The sequence below is a fragment of the Choloepus didactylus genome, chromosome 17 (assembly GCF_015220235.1).
Source record: "Choloepus didactylus isolate mChoDid1 chromosome 17, mChoDid1.pri, whole genome shotgun sequence".
Classification (NCBI taxonomy): Eukaryota; Metazoa; Chordata; class Mammalia; order Pilosa; family Megalonychidae; genus Choloepus; species Choloepus didactylus.
The window spans coordinates 6,512,847-6,535,041 of record NC_051323.1 but is presented as its reverse complement, the minus strand read 5'-3'; the positions used below and the strand labels follow the sequence as shown (position 1 = coordinate 6,535,041).

The following is a 22,195-nucleotide window of genomic DNA, read 5'->3' as shown; positions in this document are numbered from 1 at the left end:
TTAAAATTATATACAGAAACATATAATTTTGTGCATATAATTTACACCACCAAATTGTATATTCGAAAAGGGAAAAAATAATTAGGTTTTATATGCCCCCCCACACACACATGCATGCAGACAAACCCACAGAACTGTACAACACAATGTAAACTGTGCTAAAGTTAATAGCATAATTATAATAATTTCATTTTATGAATTGTAACCAAGTTACCACAGTAATGCAAAATGTTAATAGGGGAAATTGGGTGTGTGAGAGGGGGAACCTGGTATATCCTGCATGATGTTTCTGTAAACCTACAACCGTTCTAATAAAAAAAAAAATTTTTTTTTAAGTATATACAGAAACAGATTCAGCTACCAATTCACTTCCTTTAGCCAAAGCAGAATCAAGGTTCTGAAATAATTTGGTAAGAAATTTCTCATTTCTCTTTGATTCTTATTCTCTCCTCAGTCGTGTGTGTGTGTGTGTGTCTGTCTGTCTGTCTGTCTGTCTGTGAGAGAGGGAGAGAAATTTTCTTACAACAGCTTTGTGGGTTCTATTAAAGGGTTTTAAACTTAAATAACAAAATAAAGTGCTTGTTCCTTAAAAGTAGATTAAGGCCACTTATTGTTCCTTGAAATTCTAAAGAATTTCAACTGCGTGCCAATATCCGAAATATTGTACTTCACGGATTCCAGGGGAACGTTACTTCCTCTGGCAGCTGCAGTCCTTTTTGGCAGGAGTGGAGCCCAGGTCACATTTCAGCCTCTTAGCTGGCATGGTATTTCCTGTTAATCCAGCCTTACTTTTGTGCCCCAGAGAGATGCATGTTCTGGACAACTCCCAGATCATTGACTTCTTAACCTGGCTCTGCTCCAGCCTCCTCCCCTGCCGTTCCCCTGACAATCCCAGCCCTTAGGTTTAGGCGGAATGCCAGTTCCCACCTGCCTTCCGGCCTCCGGGCTTGCTGACAGCCAGGGAAGCTCGGCCTCTCTCCTTCCCCCTCCTCTGGGAAAGGGAAAACCTACACCCTTGGGTACTCAGCTGCAAGGAACCTTTCTCAACAAGGCTCATAGGCTCCTGTACTTCTCTTCCTTGACATTTACTGTCTCACACACACATCCATGTAGATAGGACTTGATTAATATGTGTGTGCCCCACTAGATTGCTAGCTGCAGGCAGTTAGGGCCTATCATTTTTGGGCCATTCGAAGGCATTATCTAATAAAAAAAATATGAAAACTTGGCAAAACAGAAACTAACACCGACATATCAATAGCGATTATCCCCAAAGGGTAGGACGATGGTGTTTCTACTTCTGTACTTTCAATAAACTTTCGACAGTGAACACGAATTACTTTTAAGATCTGCAAAAAGATGTCTTTTTTAGGGAAGGGCCTGGACGACCTCGGAGGGAGCTGTCTCCGCAGGGTGGGAGGGCGACCGGGATAAAGGGTCGCACAGAGCTGCCATCTGCAAGGCCCGCCCAGGAAGAAGCGACAAGCTCTCCTCAGGGGCCGCGCCGCGTCATCGCCGGGAGGCTCCGCCCCCGAGCCTGAGATCCAATCAGCGGGCTCCTCCCGTTCCCTGGGCGGAACCCGGAGGAGGTGGGACGCGCGGGGAGGGGGCGGGGCCACGCACCCATGCACGGGAATCCCGCGTGAGCATCTCGCGAGAGTGGTCGAGGGCGGAAGCGCAGTCGGTGCAGGATGCGGTTCCTGGTTGCGTTGACCCTGCTGAGCGTCGTTGCGGCGGGTAAGACCCCCGACCCTCAATCCCACTCTCGCCGTTAGGCCTACTGTCCTTATCTTGGCCCGTCGCCATCTGGGCTCTCTCCTTCCCTTCCCGACCCACCCCAACGCGCCCTCGCCATTCTTTTCCATTCCCCGTCCAGCTGTTGCTTCCCCCGCCTCGGTCTCTTCCAGCCCTGAGGGGCCTCTTCTCCCGGCCTCTCGCCCGAGCCAACCGGTGCCTTGTATTTCAGGAGCCGCATCGCGCGTAGACAACGCTTCGAAGACGGCTTCGCTCAGCCCAGCGCCAGCCCCCGAAAATCAGCCACCAGAACTTGAGGAAGCAAAGGCTAAGGGTCCGTCTTCTAAAGAAGAACCAGGCAAGAACACCCTGAGCCAGTCGCCCTCCAGAGAAGGTTCTAGCAGTTCGGACCGAGTAAAACCATCCTCCAGAGAAAACTCTAGCACTTCGGACCCGGGAAAACCGTCCACCAAAGGAGACTCTAGCAATCCAGACCCGGGAAAACCGTCCACCACTGGAGACTCTAGCAATCCAGACCCAGGAAAACCATCCACCAAAGAAGACTCTAGCAGTTCGGATCTCGGAAAACCGTCCACCAAAGGAGACTCTAGCAGTTTGGACCCGGGAAAACCGTCCACTACTGGAGACTCTAGCAATCCAGACCCAGGAAAACCATCCACCAAAGAAGACTCTAGCAGTTCGGACCCGGGAAAACCGTCCACCAAAGGAGACTCTAGCAGTCCGGACCCAGGAAAGCCGTCCCCCAGTGAAGGCTCTAGCAGTTCGGACCCGGGAAAACCATCCACCAAAGAAGACTCTAGCAATCCGGACCCAGAAAAACTGACTCTCAAAGAAAGTGCTAGCAATTCGGACCCAGGACAGCAGCTGTTAACAAAAGAAGGCTCTGGCAAGCTCACTTCCAACTCAGACCGGCCAGCTGACAAAGGAGAGCTCTCTGTACTTGTTGCTAAGACGGACTCTGACGCCCCTTCTCCTCAGCATGAAGGAGAAGGTAAGTCCTCAGTGCCTTCTGAAGATGTGGAGCCCACAGAGGCAGAGGAAGGCGATACAGAGCCTGAAGAGGACTCACCACCCAAAGAGATGCCAGACCCTGCCCCCGGGGAGAACCAAGAAGGTCCACTTTTGGATTCCATGGGTAGCAAGGAATCCAGTGTCCTTTATAAGGACATTCCTGGAAGTGCCAGTGCGGAGAGCAGCCACTTCTTTGCCTATCTGGTGACTGCAGCCATTCTTGTTGCTGTCCTCTATATTGCCTATCACAACAAGCGGAAGGTGAGTTAGGGAGGGGAAATTTTGGTGTATGGGTCAGCAGCCGTCACTCCTTGGCCCGGGAACACTGGGGATTTTAAGACAAACTTTGGTTTTCCCTCAGACCCTGCTAGCACTCTCGAATCCTGTTTTATAAATCATGTGTTTGCATCATATCACCTGTTTCCTCTGACTGCCTTCTGCTGCTGCATTGGGTGCCAAATCAGGATGTTATTATGAGCTGACTGGAAGTGGGTTCTCCTCCCCTAACTTTGAACTTAGATCTTTCACTAGGCTGAGAGGCGCAGAGTACCTGCCAGTTTGTAAGTACTTAGACCTTTGTCTCCCCCCGTTTCCACTCTTCTAGCTTCCTTTCCCAAGCTTCTGTCTTCCTTGTACAGTGGACTTAACGTGTAAGTGGACTTAGTCTTCCATTTCAACAGCAAGGAGCCCAGGGACTACATTATGCAATCAGTAGGGTTTCTGATCATTAGAAGAAAGGCCAGAAATTGCACTTCTTTAGCTGCGTTCAGTGTGAAACGATATGTGTCCCTCAGCAAATACTTTAATGACTAAAGGATCACGTTTCCTGTTGAGCCCCAGGAATTTAGAAGACAGTTTTCTTAGCTTGGTAAAACTGAGGAGTCCGATTCTTGCTGGCATTCAGGCCATGGCTGTAAGGGGTGAAAGAAGGCTTTTAGGAAAAATGTACAGTCCTTACTCCAGGAGTTCTTTATGGGAAGTAGCCTTCAGATTGGAAAGAGGGTGGAAATGTTAAAGATTGCAGTAGTTGATGAAGCAGGGTGTGAGGTGAAAGAGTACATTTGCAGATAGGAAATAATTTTTGTGATTAAAAAGACAAAAGGGAGTATTCCTGCCCGGAAAGCAGCCTCTGGATCTTGCTGGGGAGGAGTTGGCAGACTCAGTAACCTTTGATTGAGGGCTCCTGAGTAAATGGAACAACTCCCACAAGCTGCAGCCCGGAGCTTTCCTCCAACTGTTGTTTTCTGTTGAGTATAAAGGATTCTGATGTAACTAGGTCAAGTCCTGGTAAAATCATTAACGATTTAAATAGGGCTATTTGTAGGTGCACTGCTCTTTTGACACTGTCATTAAAAACATACTACCAGGTAACCGTTCACACAGAAGTTGAATCTTTTCACAGAAAGAGTAAAAATGAACAGTGTACAGTTATGAGGAGAACAAATTGTGAAATAAAGAACAACTCCCAATGTTTAAATGTAAAAAAACAAAACAAAACATACTACCAGGATAACTGCCTCTGATTTCAGAGACTGGAACATGTCATTACAGAGCCCCCTGCTAATCATTTCCTTTTTCTTTTCCCCAGATTATTGCTTTTGTCCTGGAAGGAAAAAGATCCAAAGTCACAAGGCGGCCAAAGGCCAGTGACTACCAGCGTTTGGACCAGAAGGTAAGGAGGGAAGAGCCAGGTTCACGGAAGGGATGTGCAGCCTCAGATGGGCCCAGCAGTGCCCACAAGTTAGTGACAAAATCAGGACCTGGTGGTAACTACCTAGACTCCCAAATCCTGTGCATTTTGACTATACTAGCACTTGGCAAATTTTAATAGGCATACAGTCACCTTGGGAATCTTGATAAAAAGCAACTTCTGATTCATGAGTTCCGGGGCAGAGCCTATGCTTCTACATTTCTAAGAATTTCCCAGGTGGTGCCAAGTGCTACCAGAACCCTGCTTGGAGAGGCAAAGCAATAGACTACGCTCACTGGAAACACACAAGCCTGAAAGCACACAGGCTTGCAACTCCCCAGATCAGCCCTTTGTTAAGCACATACCATCAGACCTGTGGACCGGATTTCTTGGGTGCCACGAAACCTTGCCCTTCCTGGAAAGAAAAGCCCTCCTTTCCAGCCCACAGCAGCAGGAGCTGAGCAGGGTTCTCCTAAAAGCGATCCATGTGAGTAGGGGCAGCACACACCCTTCCTTCCTTTTGCCATCTAGCAATAGTGAGGGCATTGACAAGGAACAATTGGTGGCACAACTGTGACATTGTTTCCAGATTTCCTGTGGGGAGAATTCTCTCCTACAATTTAACCCCGCTCTGGAACAAGCCACTCAGCTCAGAACATCTTTTACTAACACAATGAGTCCCCTTTACTATTTAGCCCTAACCTAGTACCTTCCCGCTTAATTAACTGAAAATTTTCTGCTTAAAAAAATATATATGTGCATGTAAATCATTCCAAAAAACACAGAATGATATGAAGCAAAATGCCAAACTTCCCATGTTCCCTTCCCCAAGTGCATATCTTTCTAGTCCATGTTTTATTTCCAGCCAACTTTTAAAATAATCATACTTGCTTTTATTCTTATTAGTTGCTGTTTGTATGGTAGTGGGTCAGTTTGTCTTAATTATGAATATTTCCCCTGAATCACAGGTCCTATAAGAGAAAATGTTCTTTTCAAAATCATAGCTGTAAAGTGTATTCCTCTGGAAAAAAGATTAATGTACTCAGTGGATTCTGTTGCTTTTCTTTCAGATTTGATTTTTTTCCCTTGAGAACCTTGTCCTCCTGCTGATGTTCCTAAAATCACGAGACATGAAGAAAAAGTACTGTGACCTAAGAGACACCCCCTCTCTGGGATCTGGTGGCAAGTCTGAGCTGAAGGAGGCGGGGGGTCGCCTTGGTTTTTTGCACCTGCACTTTGGTGACCTTGTGTTCTGTGTTCCCTCCGTGTGTGCTGATGTCTGCCATCCTCTCCCCCTCTTGCGTGTGAGTGGAGGGGGCAGGTAGGAACTGGGCTGGGACCAAAGGGAGATCCCAGCCCAGGGCAGGCTACTGCTGCTGACCAGCCTCCCTCGGGCCTTGGCTCTTTAGTAAAGTTGCCCCTTGACAATGGCATTGCACTCTGCTGTTTCATTTTGCAGACCTAGGGGCAAACTGCTGGTTGAGGTGCTCTTCCTACAAAGGACTCTTCCTCTGGGGAGATGTGCCCTTCAAAAGATACGGAAGGTGGTGAATGCTAAGGCAAAGGGCTACTTTGACCACAGTTTCTCTTTAGAGGCTTCAGCACCAAACGACAACAGCAGGTGGTGAAGTGCTTTACTGCCTGCAAGTCCAACCTGTTTAGAAGAAATTCTTCACCTTTTTCTGTTATTTTCATATTACTTAAGATGAATCCGTATGCTGTTTGGATGTACTGAGCATAAAACTGAACTTGGGGTTTCTGGAAGTAAAGTGTAGAGTGTCTGTTCCCATTGCAGCTTTTTGGTGGTTATGATTATGGAGACAACGTTGTTTTCTCCCATACTTAAAACCACACTCAAAAGGAATGATTTGAAGTAGGGCAAGTTCTTGTTTCATGCAGGTAAAAATTAGGAGGGTTTTGGTTTTCTCTGCATTTTTTCCAAAGGGCTTTTGTGAAATAAGTTGCCCACAAACTCCATTTTGCCCTTAACACCTAAACTAAATCTCCTTGTATTTATAAATGTTCTCCCTGACATGTTACCTTAATCTGTTTAGTGGTCTTCTCACATGATAACAAATGCCAGGGGTAACTAGTGAAAATTTTCCATCCATCTATCCCATGTCAGGGATTCTTAAAACGTAAGAAATTCACTCAGCGTCCCTTGGGGAGTGAGGGTTGTATCTGAATCACGCTGCTGTGTGAAGTTGTGTTTCAATCTGTTCTGGTCTGCCACCCTATTATAGCGAGCCTAAAGAGAGTTGTTTGCAAAGGAGAAACTCATAGGATGGTTGATCTCAGGGGAATACAAAGACTGTGAGAGGTGAGAGGGACACATGCCTTCCATGCTGGTGGAGAAGTCAGTCTGAAGAGAGGACCAGCCTGTTTGTCATAGTGTCTTCCACCTTGTTTAAAAGAGCTCATGGCCCGGAGTTGCAATTTCTTTCCTGGCAGATGCACTTTGGAGACCTACTTGACGGAGATGAGGAATGAATGAATGCTCTTCTTGGCATCGTTCTCCCTCCAGTCTTGCAATACTTTCTTCCAACCTGAGGAATCTTACACCAGGATCTTCCCGCAGATCCTCAGACCTTGGTTGTGTAAACCCCTTTCCCACTCTCTTCCCCACCTTGTCCCTTTTCCCCACTTCTGCCTACCCACACTCTAATCTTGCCTTCTGCCCTCATGGATGCCCAGATTTCCCCTGCCACCACCCATTCTATTTCTTATCCTTTCTGTCATTCACCTTCTCCAGTAAGCATCGTCACTTCCATTACCTCACCATTCATTCTCTACATCACCTGTGCAAACTTAGTTTGGTCCCTGTCTTTCTACTGATAGTGTTTTTGCAAAGCTCACCAGTTAGATCTCCGAATCCTATGACCTGCTCTCAGAGTTTGTCTTGTCCTGGATAACACTGGATATTATCAACCATCGAAGTTGAAATCCCCTTCTTTTTGGTTGCTCTGACAAACTGACCTGGTTCTAAGGACTCCTTTACCTTGTCCTATGTTGGTGGGGGAAGGACTCGGAGGCAGGTCTTCTCTCTTCCTTTGACTATCCCCTCAGAGGTTCTTCCAGTCTCTCCTCGGCCTAGTTCCCAGGGAACCCTGTTCCCCTGTGTGCTAAATATTTCAGCTTGATTGTCCTGTGGGCATTGCGTCCGAATTTCTGCTCACTCATTAAGCAGTCTCTCTCAGCTGCCCAATTTCTGTCATCTGAGCTCAAAATTGCAAACTTACAGCATTTTTATCTTGTCACCAAATTCTTACCCATTTTCTCCTTTAACATCTCCAAATACAATCTTTCTTTCCATTTTCATTGCTTCCCCCACCCCCAATGTTACTTCTCTCCAAAGAGCTACCTTAGTTAGTGCTCCCTCCCTGGTCTGAAGGCTCTGCTTGGACTTAAGAGAATCAAGTCATGGCCTCTTTCGTGGTCAGGACTCTGCAGATTGGCACCTTCCTGTCTTTCTCTGCGTCCCAGCCAGGCAAAAGCCCCATCTTGTCTGGTGCCTGGTGTGCCTCTGTGCCTTTGTCCTTCATTAGATGGTTCTTCTGTTGCTTTCTCAAAGTCTGCCTGTTTCTTTAGAGCCCACCTCAACTTGCCCCATCTACTTCTCTAACTGCTCCAGCCCACGTAATGGACTCTCCACTCGAATAGCTCTTAGTAATGCCACTCATTTGGAGACTTGGGTGAAACACAGCAGCCAGCAGCTGATGTTTCTGTCTGTTTTCCCCATGAAAACTAAGCTCCTTGAGGGAGAGCCCTTGGCACTGTCTTCATATTTGCCTAGCATCTTCATCTACTGGAGGGGATCAGTTTGCAAAGGAGACATGTTTCTTCATTGCATCTGGATGGGACTTGAGGTCTCCTGCAACGCTCTCTGCCTACTGATTGCTACATCCTTAATGTGTTGGATTTTGCTCTTAGAGTAGGAGGAAAGATTGGTTTCAGGAACCAAGAGGGTTGGCACATAGCTCAACTTCTTTGAGTCTGAGTAGTAACTGTTTCTTGTGCTGAAACAGTCCATATAATTGAAGTTTTACTTTAGAAATTGCACTAAGGGAACTGTCTCATACCAAAGGAAAACTTGTATTCTGGGTGGTTGTCTTTTTGAAGGTAGAATATTACTTTAAAAGTCCACTTCCAAGGGAGTCAAAGGCCAGTCCATAGGATAGGCTAAATCAATACTGAAAGACCTGATAGCTAGCTATATATGTCTGACATTTCTTTTTCCATCATGGCTTTTAACAGAACATCTGTTACAGAATTCTAAATTTCGAAAACTCCCCAGATGGTGATTCTCATTTTCTTTACCAGTTCAAGCCATTTAAATCAAAAAAAAGGAAGCCTCCCCCTTGTGCTTACAGGGCAACCTGATCTGTGAATGCTGCCTGGGATGAAATTTCTGAAAATTCTTGCCAGGAAGGTTCAGTTTGGCACTGCCGTGCTCATGTACATCTCGTGTGGAGAGACTTTCAAGTTCAGTTTAACTACATCCAGAGCCAGTTCCACGAGTCAAGACGTGGCCTTCCCAAATATCCCCCTGTAGACTCCTCCATAAAGGCTTTGGCTCTGAGCTGTACCATTCTCTAAGCTGCCAACAAACCCAGCCCCGTCACACGCTGATAGATATTCCTGTAATTCAGAAGTCTACCTTGTTCAATAAATGGTTGATTGTTGAAATTGTTTCCTTTCTCCTTTGTTTGTGCAATTGGTAGAGGCTCACTGTTTTCCATGTTTTATATATTCAGCTTTTGTGTAACTTAACCACAGTTATTTTCTTAAAGCTTATTTGATCTAGTGATAAGTATTTTTCAGTATGTTTTACTGTGCTTCTGTGACTGCCATTTCAATCCAGTTTTGTATCATTGCATAGAAACCAGTCATATTCAAATATTAAAGCTATAAAATCATTAACTTTATTGTTAGATTAAAATGGACTAAATAAGGCCCTTGGTGGTTCAATTTAACAAAAGTGCAAGTTTGTTTTTTCTTGAATGTTTAGCCTCCCCCTCTCCATCCCGTCTCCATGTATGTACCACTAAACGGCAAACGCTGTTCTGGACCCTGGGCCTTCCTGCGTTCTGATGCTGACTGATTTCCCACGCCCACTCCCCCCACCAGGCAGCCCCTCCTCTGGGTCCGCAAGTAGCTGGGCTAAATGTCCTGGGCCATTCAGTTCCCCTCCGTGCTGCAATGCCCCATCACCCTGCTTCTCCCCCACTGCAGTCACCTTTCCAGTCCTGTGTCCTGACACCCAATATTTTGGAAGACAAGCCCTGAGGCTCAGGTTCTGAGCTTCCTGGAGGCACCCCAGTGCTGGCATTCGAAAACCTGATGCCACCTCAAGCAGGGAAGAGGAGCCTTGGGCTTGGCTGCATAGAGCTGGGTGGTACCATCTAACACTGCGCCACGCCAACCAGCGTGACTTGTTATCATCCCAGCCCCTGGAACCACAGTGAACCTGTCACGGGTACCTCCCCACCCCCTGCCCCTCTGGAGCTACAACCATAACCCACACTGGCTCTTAACACCTCAGGACAGTGTAGACCTGCAGCCCAGCACTGGGAGTGAATACGAGGGGAGAGGCCTCAGGACAGGACCCAGCTCCCTCAGCGGACCAAGAGGATATTCGCTTTGCTCGAGTTCAGAGGTACGAGTGTGGGAGGCAGAGCACTCCTTGTCATGAGACATCAAGCCGATCCAATCAGTAACCCAGATGGGGCCTTTCAGTGAGGAGACCATGCTATAAAAGTTAAGAGCATCGTTCCCCTGTAAGAAGTGTGATCTACAGTAAGTGTGCGTGATTGAAGTGTGCTATGTGAGCAAGGAACAGGCAGAAAGACATTAGGGGTATTAGGGAATGTGCCCCAGTGACTGGCCAAATTCCTCTGACTTATCCCGAGTGAACTAATTCTTCTTCTTCTCTGCCCGGACCCTTGAGTTGAGCTTCTTGAGGTCCAAGTACAAGTTCCGTTTCAGGATGGCACCGCTGCACAGCAGAGCTCCATGCAGGGCCCCCATCAGCCCACAGAGAAAGACGTCCTGGCCTGGAAGGCAAGAGCAGGGGTCTGTGAGCATCCACCCAAGGAGGGAGAGGGGAGGGCCACCCAGGGACCAAGTTCCAGCTGTGAACCAGGGCGCACAGTGTGCCAGAGCACCCAGCTGAGGGTGTGGGAGGCTGCAGGGGAGCAGGCACAGAGGACTTGGGGTGCCAGGGAGGCCCAGGGTCTCAGGTCTTGGTAGAAAGGGGCAGTCAGTGTACCTGTCAGGTAGAGGTTGGGAATCGGGGTTTGGGCCCTCATGGAGGCCATAACATGAGGGTGCAGGCGGCCCAGGTCATGGTCAGCCCCGTAGCAGGCACCTCGGGGGGACGCCAGGTAGAACTGATTGGTCAGCGGGGAGCCTCCATTCACAGTGTCCATCTGAGGAGGAAACAAAGGCAGCCAAAGGGCAAGACTGGAAACTTCTGAAATTCTGTCTCTTCTGCTCTCCCCGGAGCCGAATGCATGCAACAGTTCCTTGTCCTTCCCTGGGGCTCAGGGACCCCAGGAGGGGCAGCACTGTCACCACCCCTGCCCACTCGCCCGCCCACCTTCCCCTCCAGCTGTGGATAGAGCTTCAGGATGTGCGACAGCGCGGCTTCAACAAAGGAGTGCTTGAGGGCCTCGTAGTCGCTGCTCCGCTTCCCCTGCGGCTCCTCCTGCCACTCCTCAAACCACTCGAAGGCGGTGGGCACCAGCACCTCCATCGTGGACCGGTCTGGGGAGGCAGATCTGGGTTACCGCCAGGGCCCTTTGCGGCCCCGATCCCCTGTGCCCCCACTCCCTCCTCCGCCAGGACCTGCGGCCCCACCTGGAAATCGGTCCGCCCAAGTCGGGTCCTTGGATGACGGGGAGGTGACGTAGAGAAGGGGCATGTGTGCTGCAGCCTTTTCCTTGGGCATAGACAGGTAGCGCTCCATCCTGTGGTGAGAGGAGGGGGCTGCCAGCCTCAGGCCCTGGGTCCCGCAGCCCCCGGCACCACCCCCAGGACCCTTCATCCCTAAGGATGGACCCGTGGGATTCCACCGAGGCACAGCCCAAGTGTGAAGCAGCGGTTCCTCCCACTCCACAGCCTGCTGCTGACTCGTGGGCTGTGGGCCCGCCCTGAAGGCCACCCCCAGCCACGCCTTACGCCTTGTCCATGTCGGTGTCAAAGTAAATGTAGTAGTTGGTGGACTCCAGACCCAACTCCTCCTTGGTGCCTCGCAGGCAGATGAAAACAGAGAACATGCTCAAACCGGGCCGCACCGGCCCCAGCGTCTCCCTCACGCCTGCGAGAGAGCGAGCAGGGGCTGCAGGAACTGTGGCAGAGGCGGCCCCCCCTGCTCCCAGCAGCCTGTGGACACGCAGCACACACTTCTCCTGCAGCCCTGTCCTCCGCTGCCGGCCGAGGGCCCAGCCACGTTTACAGCTGCTCTCTCAGCATGGACCTGGCAGCAGCCTGCTCCTCTGTCCCTCCTGCCTGTGAAGGGCACCATCCCAGGCTCCCGCGCTCCCACCCCCACCCACTTCTGCTCTGAGCACCTTTATGAGCAGGTGTGGCCCACCCCACACTCCATCCTTCCCAAGGGGGCCCACAGCAGTTGCAGGACAGTCTCAGGCTACCTGCCTGGCCAGGCCTCCCCTTCACGTCGTGGGCGGATGATTACGCTAGAGATTACGAAGACCACACAAGCCTTGGTTTCAGTACTAACATGCTGTACAGTACAAGGCCTCGAAATGGTGAGCAATGCATACGAACCAATACACACAGCATTACTGGCACTTGGCTAAAGAGCATTTCAGGAGGCAGCAGCAGGAGAGAGGACAAAACAGCATGATGGAGGAAGGCAACGGCCCTGGGATGGCCACCTAACGTCCCTTGGACCTAAGCAACTGGGCCCGGATGCTCCGCCTGCCCTCTCACCAAAGGAGAAGGAAATGGCCACCAGAGGCGGGAATCACCAGACAAAGACCACTGGCCTACCTGGGCCCCTCCCAGCTGCCCTGCCACTGGCACACCCTGCCTGAGACAGGGAGGCCTTAACTGCAGCGATGCTGGCCGAGGCCCAGCAGAGAGGCACAGGCCAGAGAAGGCAGGTTTGGGGTGGCGTAAGCCTCTACCTTAAAGACAGTTACAGCTGCCGCCACAAAGTCCAGGATTCACTTTTCAACTGAACTCACCTTTCCTGGCTCAGGGAGCAGCTCACGGGCCCACTACCCTCTAGAACCCTGCTCCTGGGACCAACAAAGAAAGTTCCTGGTTTCCATGCCAACTGAATCTTGAGCTGCTCCTTATTCACCTCCTGCCTGGTCCAAGGCCTCTGTTCAGACCTCTCTCTCTCTTATCCCTCATGGCCAGCAGGCCTGCTCTCCTCAGACCACATCAGGAGCTTCTGGTTACCTGATATCCTCAAGTCCACTTCACAACAGTACCTTCTCCCCAGACCTTAGTTGATCCACTTTGTTCCCTGCAGACTGCCCCTTTCAGCGAGGCCTTTTCTCTGGAAGCCTCACGCTTCTCAGCCCAGAGGGATGCCAAGAGCCCAGCCTTTTGAGTCAGACCAAGTTTCTCAGCTCTGCCTCTTTCAGCTGGGTGGCTTGAGAAGTTACTTCATCTCTATGGCCTCAGTTTCCCCAACCATAAGCATTAGGGTGAGGCCACCTGTTTCCCAGATGGCTCTAGGACCAAATGCAGCAAGATTTCCAAAGGGCATACCAATAAACATGCCTACCTCCCTGCCACCAAACCAGGCTTTTACTTTTGGGCACAGCCTGTCAGAGGAGATGGCTGTACTGGGGCTTCTTATTTCTATCTGGGTCTCAGATTTCAAGCACAGGGCTTAAGGAATAGAAGGAAAACAGAAGGTTGCACCTGCAATCTCATACCCAGCAAGGAGCTGGTTCCTGAAAGAGGCAGAAAAGCATAACATTGAATCCCAAATAAGGTATTGATTGTATCTATCTTTTCTTCTCCACACCAGCCCTGCTTTCCTTACTCATTTTGTCAAACAAGTCTTCCCCACTCAAAATAAATGAGAAGGAAAGCCACAGAAGCAAGAAGGTTAAAGCAGGAAAACCTGGAAAAGAAGGGAGATACTAGCACACACCACCTTGTACCTTCACACATTGCAGAGGAGCCAAGGATTGCCAGCAGCTGGTCTCAGGAAGACAGCATCGCCTTCATGATGCCTTGAGGTGGACACTTTCCCATCCTCTAACTGGTCTTCATAAGAATGGAAGGCCAGTTTCCTTCCCAGATTCCTAATTGCTATATCTCATGAACCTACGTAATCTCAGAGAAGAGTTTGTATTTAATGATAACAAAATAAATCACCGATGTAAAAACCACAGTCTGAGAGCAAAATGGAATAAAAATAAAGAAACATTTAAATTTCTGTTCAGGAAGGAAGTCGTTTCAATCACCAATTTCTGCTGCATTATTTTCCCAAGATGAGCCGACATACACCTATGAGACGGTTGGGGGATGGAACCTACAGGAGTTGCTTCTGGGCAAGAGCCAGTGGCCAGCAAAAGGATGAAGAGGAGGTTCTGTTCTTGGGATGAATGTATGAACTCGAGAGAAGTGAAGTCTCTGAAGAAACCTGATCATGCCAATGTGATTAAACTGAAAGGAGTCATCAGCAAAAATGACTGTCTTTATTTTACATTTGAATATATGAAAGAAAACCTCGGTCAATTAATGAAAGACAGAAACAAGTTATTCCTGAGTCAGTCAACAGAAATATTAGGTCTCAAACATTGCAAGCACTGGCGTTCATTCCTAAACATGGTTCTTCTCACAGGGACATGGAACTTGCTTTGAACGGGTCCAGAACTTGGGAAAACTGCTGTTTGAATTTGTAAGAGAATTAGGGTCAGTCCCACCACATACCGATTATGTATCTACCAGATGCTATCGTGTTCCTGGAGTTTTCAGATCTTCAGTTTATGGCTGTCCCACCGACGTGTTGGCCATTGAGTATATAATGGCTGAACTATATATGTGAAGTCCACTTTTCCAGGGACAAGTGTGGTTAATGAAGTCTTTAAAATTTGCCCACTTTTAGGTACTCCCCAAAAGAGAGATGGCCAGAGGGGTACCAGCTTGTACCCTCTATGAATTTCTGCTTTCCCCAGTGTGTTCCTATAAACTTAAAAATTCTTATTCCCAATGTGAGTAATGAAGCTATTCAGCTTATGATTTATGAAGTGTTGAATTAGGGTCCAAAGAAAGAACCAACAGCAAGCCAGACACTGAAACATCCATATTTTCAAGTTGGTCAAGTATCAGGCCCTTCTTCACATCTTATGGAACAGAAACAGTGTTGAAGTAAACAGCTACAACCACTAGAACTGAAACCATCTTTAGTTAAACTACAGCCTAAGTCTCTGCCAGATGTAACTGATGAGACTGCCGGACAACCCCAGCCAAACATCAGCCATAAGCTGCTACAACCCATTCAGCTGTCGCAGACCATAAGTGTCCAGTAACTTCCAATACAAGAGTCAATCAAAAAGATGCAAACACTCTCTCCAAGTACCATCAAAAGCACGCAAACTGTAAGTTGATGATGATTCTTGAAATTGTTTGACTAGTTAAACTAAGATTCTGTTTCTAGGAATTTCTGAGAACATGGGAAGCCATGTAAAATTACTCTATGTTAAGACTACATCCCCTGACAGGACCTTGATGTGAGATAGCCTAAAATTCTAATGAGGTCTATAAAAAGAAGACCATTTAAAATGAAAGTAATAAAGTTTGCATCCTACAGAATTTCTTTAACTACAATTGAGATGCAAAATAATTTAAAGAAAGAATTGAAAAGAATCAGGTACTCAAGAGTTTCGATCCCTATCTTAAGGATTCTGATGATCATTTGACAATTATTAAATGCTATGGACAGAACAGTTTTGTTTTTAAGTGTGAGGCGTAATATGAAACTTCCAGTTTATCCCCTTCATTTAACTCAGCGATCTCATCAAGTCCCATAATTTTAGCTGTCTCCTAAAGTGTATGTGCAGGCTGTGAATGCATGGTGGCACTTTAGGACTGAAAGAGATCTTCAAGAACCCTGTGTCTAGTTCCATACCCAGACCAGCCACACCTGCCACCCCCAGCAGCACTAACCACATTGTAACATACGATCAATTACTTATTGCTTATGTTTATTGTTTATTATGTGACTCTTTTTACTGAAATGTAAGCTCCACAGGACAGGAATATTTGTCCGTTTTGCTTATGAACAAAAATCCAGAACCCAGAATAGTGCCTGGCACATGGTAGATTTTCATTAAATATTTGTTGCAAAATAAATAAATGAGAAATTAAGGAAAGGAGTAGGATTCACCCCACAAACTCAGTGAAAACCCCGCTCCTGAAAAAGATGACCTATGATCCTGGAACCTGGAAGTAGGCAACCTGGAATGGAGACCCAGGAGAGGGGAAAGTGGCTGACATCACAACAGGAAAGGGAGTAAAGCCGCCAAGAAAGAGATGAGGAAAATGAGAGATAAGGGCCGAATGGTCTTTGCGGAGGATGGGACAGAAACGCAGTTGCACCCCAAGCCCTGAAGACAGAGGCCTTGCCACAAACTGATGCCTTTAGAAACCAGTGTTCTCGCCTTTCCTGCTTAAGGATGGTCAGAGGGCAGCCGGTCGGGGCAGCCAAGAAGATGTTCAACATCACCGAGTTGAGCAAACTAGCTCTAGAAGGGCAGATGTCAGGGAATCTGGAAGAGGAGCGATGCAGACCCATCTTTTACCTGGGAGACAGCGGGCGCTCTCCGGCAATAAGTGCTGATAGGTATTGAACATCCCGGCACTGGAGATCACAATGGGGCAACAGATGTTCACCAGATCTTGCCCCTTCTTCACGCTGACACCTGTGGGCACGAGAACTTGGCTGAGGTTCTGGGAGCTCCAGGAAGAGAGAGGCCCAGAACCCCCCAGATCTCCCCAGCCTAGGCTTCATTTGCTCACAGCTGGGAGAGTCCAGCCCACCTCGGGCCAGGCAGGGCAGACCCCAGGCAAAATTGCCAAGGGAGAGAAATACCCTCCAGCTCCCTCAGTCTACAGCACAACCTCTTCTGTGCTCACCCTTCCCTGTGTGGATTAGCCAAACTGCACTCCCTTCACACTAACCCCATCAAAGCTCAGGGGCTGAAGCTCGCCCAGTGTACTCCCAGGCCCTTCTTCACTGCTGCCAGCGTTCTAGTTCCAAAATGCAAATCATTCACGTTACTACTCCCTATAAGTGACGCGTCAATGATACCTCAACCTCAGGATAAACTCCAAAGTCTCATAGCAGCCTTCCCTGATCTGTCCCTTCTGTGTGTCCAGCCTCATCTCTGGCCACTCTCACTGAACTCTCAAGGAGAACCATCTGAAACAGTGAGAGTCAACTGGTTTTTGACCTACAAAAACGGCAGTTAATACTTGAGGATGCCTGGAAGTACTCGGCTCTGTCCTTTCGCCCCAGGCCTTTGCAGCTGCTGTTTCTCCTGCCTGGAGCCATGTCCTCCAACCTCTTCCCTTGGCAAAATTCTCCCCCTTTCTGACCTGGCTCCAGCACTTGAGCCTCCAGCCTCCCCTGTCCCCCTGTCCTCTCCGTCCTTCCTACAGGGCTCTACTGTGGCACTTAAGTTATATTGCCATGACCTTCCCTCTAGACTGGAAAATTCTAGACTTAGGAGTTGAGACTTGTTTACTTTTTTATCTCCCACATTTATTGCCTAAGCCCAAATAAGTATATTCTGAATTGAATTTAACTGAACTGAGAAACCCACCTTACACACAGAGCCCTTCCAGCTGGAAAAACTTGCTCACAGGCATGAGAAAAATGCTCGCATAACTGACAGGCACCTTTTTCTTCTACCATGTGGCAACCTCTCGGTCCCTTCTGCAAATGCATCCTCAGGGCTCGCTGGTGGACTTTTCTGCCCTGACTGTGCACTGGCCCACCCACTCACCACCACCTCCCCTGGCGAGTTCCCCCTCTTGCCAGCCCTGTGTCCCTCAGGCCTCACTCTGTGCCCTTTCACAGCCAGCCTGTTCTGTCTGTCAGTGTCCTCCCTTGTGTAGACTGTCTCCTCCACAAGTTCATCCGTGGTGGGGTTCTGGCTCTCTGTGCAGGTAACAGCACCAACCTGGGCCAGGATGACAAGATTCCAGGCCCTGCCCTGCCATTTACACATGGAGGACAGAGCATTCTCCCGGTCTCTGTCCTTCCCCAGGTAGACGTGGGTTACTCATGCATCCCTCATTCACAGAACAAACATTGAGCCTCTGTTTTGTGCTAAGCACTACAGAAGAGAAGACAAAAAAAGACACGGCACCTCCCCTCCAGAAGTTTATGGATTCCTGGAGAGATATTTTCATCTTTGGGGACCATGCAATCCCTTATCCTTCCTGGTCCCTCTTCACCTCCAGACCTACTGCTCTCCCCAGCCCCTGGTCTGGGGACAATTCCAGCTTTTCCATCCCCATCAGGAGGTGGGTCAGTCCTTCCCCACCTTGCGGCTCTTCTTCCTCTGCACCCGGCGCAGGGCCCTTACCGCAGGCTCTTCCAGCCGAGTCCAACAGAATGCTCTGAACGGGGGCCCTTGTGAGGACAGCACCCCCGGCTAGCTCAATCACAGGGATGGTGTGGAAGGCAATCTCACTGGAACCTCCTCGGGGGTAAAAGGCCCCTTTTAAGTAGTGGTGAACCAGCAGAGCATGCATGGAAAAGGTGGTGTGGCTGGGCGTCACTCCTACAGAAGAGAGGGGCAGTGAGGCCAGGGCAGGCACCCAGCACCGTCCAGAGGGGCTCGGCTTCCTGTCAGAGAACACACAGCCTAGTGTCCCTAGGGTCCAGGACAACCGGAGGGCCTTGTGTCTCTCCAAACAAGGGGAACTTCCAGGTGCTGGGGCCAGTGGGAATGTCCTCTCTGCAAACTGCCACACTGCCAGGACCAGGGTGAACAGTGTTAGGTGAACAGAAGAATCGTTCAGGGTGTGGAGGACATTTCTACCAGGGAAGTCAGCAGGTAGACAGACTTCTCACCCATAAGCTCCACAGGCCTGGGGTTTACACAGCTTCATTTCAGTTCACAGAGCAGGTTGGAAGAGGAAGGCCCAGAGCTGGGAGTGCAGCAAACCCTCATCCAGAAGCCTCCCAGCAACTGCAGTCTGTACGCACCGTAGGTGGGGAAGATGTAGCTGAGCACTGCTTGGAGCTCCAGAGAGGCAGGCAACTGCCGCAGGACCTCAGACAGGCTCTGGGTAGATGCCCGAAGGAACGGAGAGAAACGGGTCAGCAGCCCAAACTTGCTGAGGAGCTTAATCACAGGCAGCGGGAGGAGCTTCAGCACAATGGCAAAGAAGGCACCACTGGATACCACCTGGGAAAGAGCGAGCCATGAGGAACAGGTCTTCGGTCTGGGAACAGCTGTGGCAGAAGCACCGTTCCATTAGCCCATACTAGTCTAAGGACCCAGCCACACCGGCCCCTGCTCGCTTTGCTCAATCTGGGTTTTTTCAGTATCTGGACTCTGAATTTTTCTCCAGTTTACACTCAGATGATCCCTCCCTTTTTTTTTTCCAAACACTTTTTAGCTTCCTGCTCAAATTCTTTTTGAATAATCCTAATCTGGTCTCAGAATGGTCTGAGCACATGAAGTGGCCTAGGCAGAAAGAGCCAGCTGCCCTCCAGAGGCCAGAAGTGAGAATGCAGCTCCGGAGCCAAGGCCCAGAGACAGAGGGCTCTGTGGGCCAGAGAGGTGGCCTAGGGTGGGGGCTGCACTCAGGACACACACAGCTGTTCCTCCCTTTCTGCACCCCCACGTGTTGGTCCCCACCCACCAGTAACCCCACTAATGAAGATCAGTCTTTTGTGGAACCACCTGACCATCCCTGCATGCTCACGTTACCTTAACCAGCTTCATATACTTGTCAATGGCAGCTGCTTCCTGGGGAAACTTCTCCTTGAGGCCCTGAACATAGGCCTTCTCCCCACTGTACATGGGGAACTCTTTTCGGCCATTGGGCCCATCGAGGACCATGATGTCAAAGGGAGAGGACAGGGCAACCCAGTCCAGCTGCCCATCCGTAAGCTGGTCCAAGATAAAACGGCCAAAGCTACCCTCCTGCATGCGCCCAATATAATGGATTCCTGTTGAGAGATGGAAAAAAATAAGGCAGCACAGGAATAAGGGGCTTGAGCACTGGAAAGGGGGACAAGGAAAGAAAGTGGAAAAGGTTGTCTGGCATGGCCAAGTCCACGCCCAGAGGGAGCTACCCACCCTTTCTCTAGCGAGGTGTCATAGCAGAAACTACCATCTCCCTGCCCAGATCACCAGCCAGCAGCAGTATGGGTGTCAGACCAGGAAAAAAGTGCCCAGAGAGAAGACGGGGACTCCAAAACCAATGGCCAGTATCATCATGTGATGGCTGCTCTAAGCCCCCTGAAGCCCCATGAAGTCATGTACCGGACCCTTCTCCACAAGGCTCACCTGTGTCAAATTCAAGGCCATCCTGTCCAAAGGTATGACAGCAGCCCCCTGCCTTGGTATGTTGTTCCAGCACCAGAACTCGCTTGCCAGCTTTGGCCAGAATCGCAGCTGCAGCCAGGCCCCCGAAGCCACTACCAATCACCACCACATCTAGCTTCTCTGGCACTCGGCTGGCTGAGAAAGCTGTAGCAGAGTGGGGAAGGTGGAGGGTGGGTTTCTCAGGCAGGACTAGGGAAAGAGCTAAGATAAGGAAACCAAGTAAGACTTCTCTAGTTTGTACAAAGCAAGAAGCCCCTGGAGCAGTTTGTTATGGAGTTCCTATCTGAGATGCCTCCAACACTTTACCCGAAAAATACACAGGACCAGTCAGGCAGATTAAGCAGAGTTATCTGGCTTGATCTCAACTATGTACCTGGAAATTTTCTCTACTTTCAAAGAACATAGGAATCAGTGAACTACAAGAGAAACAAAAAAGAGAACAGACAATAGTACAGGCTGAGAAACCAAGGTGCAGACAGAGTTGGAGAAGGAAGAAAGTGGTGGTGGGGATGTCATGGGACAGCCTGCCGGCTCCTGGAACCATCCATTTATGAGCCATTTATCTTTGGAAGAGCATGGTCCACAGACACCAGTGAAGCTGCAGAGCTGTGTGATGGTTCCTGGGGATCCTGACACAGAGGCTTGGGCAGGACAGAGCTGCTCATGACATCTAAAAGATCTCAGAGACTCTGAGAAATCACAGCACCACCCCCAATCTGGGAACTCTGGAAGTAGGTTTGCCAGGGCAGCAGCTTAACCGAAGACAAAACTGGACAGTACATGGTACCCACTGGTGGTGCTAAATGGGCACTTCCTGCACTGGATTTTTCTTTAAGGACTCACTCTCTCACAAAGAACTGAGATTTGGAATTTTCACGCTGCGAGAGAATTTGGCAAACTTTGGAACTTTCAAAAGTTTTGAGAGACTCGGTGAAAAATACATTTTATATTATGACTAAGAATGTATGTAAGTACATAACACATATATATATGAAACTGAAGTTTCACTATACAGTAATTATGCTAATTATCTATGATGAACTCTGATATTTTTTATTCTACTGCATTTTAAAATGCTAGCTGCAACCCACTAAATTTATTTCATGGTCTATTAAGAGTTCACCACCTGGTCTGGAAAACAGCTAAATTAGTCATCCCGCGTTTACACCAGCCTAGATAGGTGGAGTGACTCTGTAAGGTTTAATCAGTAAATTAGTGACATAGTCCAAGCTAAAACTCTGACTTCAAAAGTCCAGATTATTAGTCCTTCCACTTAGGCCAACATTGTCTCCAACTGTGTTGCTAGACTCTAAACTTCACGAGGAAGGGACCCTGAAGGTCAAACAGGACTTTTTTTTTTTTTTTTTTTAAAGGAGAACTCTTTCTTCAAACTAGAAGCACCCTCCAAACGTGTTAAAGATGACTGGGTAGCAACAGACATGACGGAATTTCTAAAACAAAGTGACAGTGGAGGGAGTCTGGTTGACAGGAGAACACTCCGGACGGAGGCACGCTCTACCGAGCCTTCCCCAAAGTTTTGGAACCAGGGTCGACCCTCTGAGTTGGAACTACACATAACCTGTCAAATCGCTAGACGAGCGAAAGGCAACCATCCAAGCAAGGTGGAAGATGTTTACCGGCGGCTCCCGCAGCCCCCGGCGCCCGCCGGGCAGGGCTCCTGACAAAGGAGGGCAGAGGTCTCTTCTCAGCTGCCCCGGGAGCCGCCAGGCGGCCAAGAGGCCTCGTCCCGCCAAGGGCAGTGCCCGGGGGCAGCCATTCCCGGGCGTGTCCTGGCCGGCACTATAAGGGGCCCCGCGCTTCACATACGGGGAAACTGAGGCCCGGCCGCAATGGAGACGCGAACCCGCGAGGACGCCAGCCCAGCCCCGGGCCGCAGGGTCTCTCCCGCCGACCTTGTTTGAGGACCTTCTTCCTGGCCGCCCTGTCGGTCACCAGGGGCGCGGGGGGCCGCTTGGTGTTCTCGGCGAAGGGGTTCGGGGAGCGGCCCGCGAAGAGCGCCAGGTAAGCCTTGCGGAGGAGGACGAGCAGCAGCACGGCCAGCGGCACCGCATAGAGCCACATCGCGGCGGCGCCGGGTCCGGGGACTGGGGCTGCTCCCGGCGCGGTCAGGTGAAGCGGCCCCGCCCCGCCCCGCCGCGCCGCGCCACGCCACGCCCCT

General features: G+C 49.5%; 2 protein-coding genes and 1 pseudogene across 2 annotated transcripts; 2 read left to right on the top strand and 1 right to left on the bottom strand.

Annotated features, from left to right (window-relative positions):
* Positions 1-1,630: 1,630 nt before the first annotated feature.
* Positions 1,631-9,142, top strand: TGOLN2 (trans-golgi network protein 2). Its single transcript, XM_037807790.1, has 4 exons — positions 1,631-1,737; positions 1,967-3,027; positions 4,355-4,438; positions 5,527-9,142. Exons 1-4 carry the CDS (start codon positions 1,692-1,694, stop codon positions 5,530-5,532), a joined length of 1,197 nt encoding a protein of 398 aa, XP_037663718.1. The 5' UTR covers positions 1,631-1,691; the 3' UTR covers positions 5,533-9,142.
* A 213-nt stretch (positions 9,143-9,355) lies between these two features.
* RETSAT (retinol saturase) lies at positions 9,356-22,098 on the bottom strand. The gene is made up of 11 exons (XM_037807789.1): positions 21,930-22,098; positions 19,978-20,160; positions 19,396-19,637; positions 18,666-18,867; positions 18,040-18,237; positions 16,249-16,368; positions 11,636-11,774; positions 11,315-11,424; positions 11,055-11,221; positions 10,725-10,884; positions 9,356-10,509 (listed from the first exon to the last, which is right to left on the bottom strand). Exons 1-11 carry the CDS (start codon positions 22,096-22,098, stop codon positions 10,370-10,372), a joined length of 1,830 nt encoding a protein of 609 aa, XP_037663717.1. The 3' UTR covers positions 9,356-10,369.
* LOC119512736 lies at positions 13,965-15,054 on the top strand (annotated as a pseudogene).
* Positions 22,099-22,195: the final 97 nt, after the last annotated feature.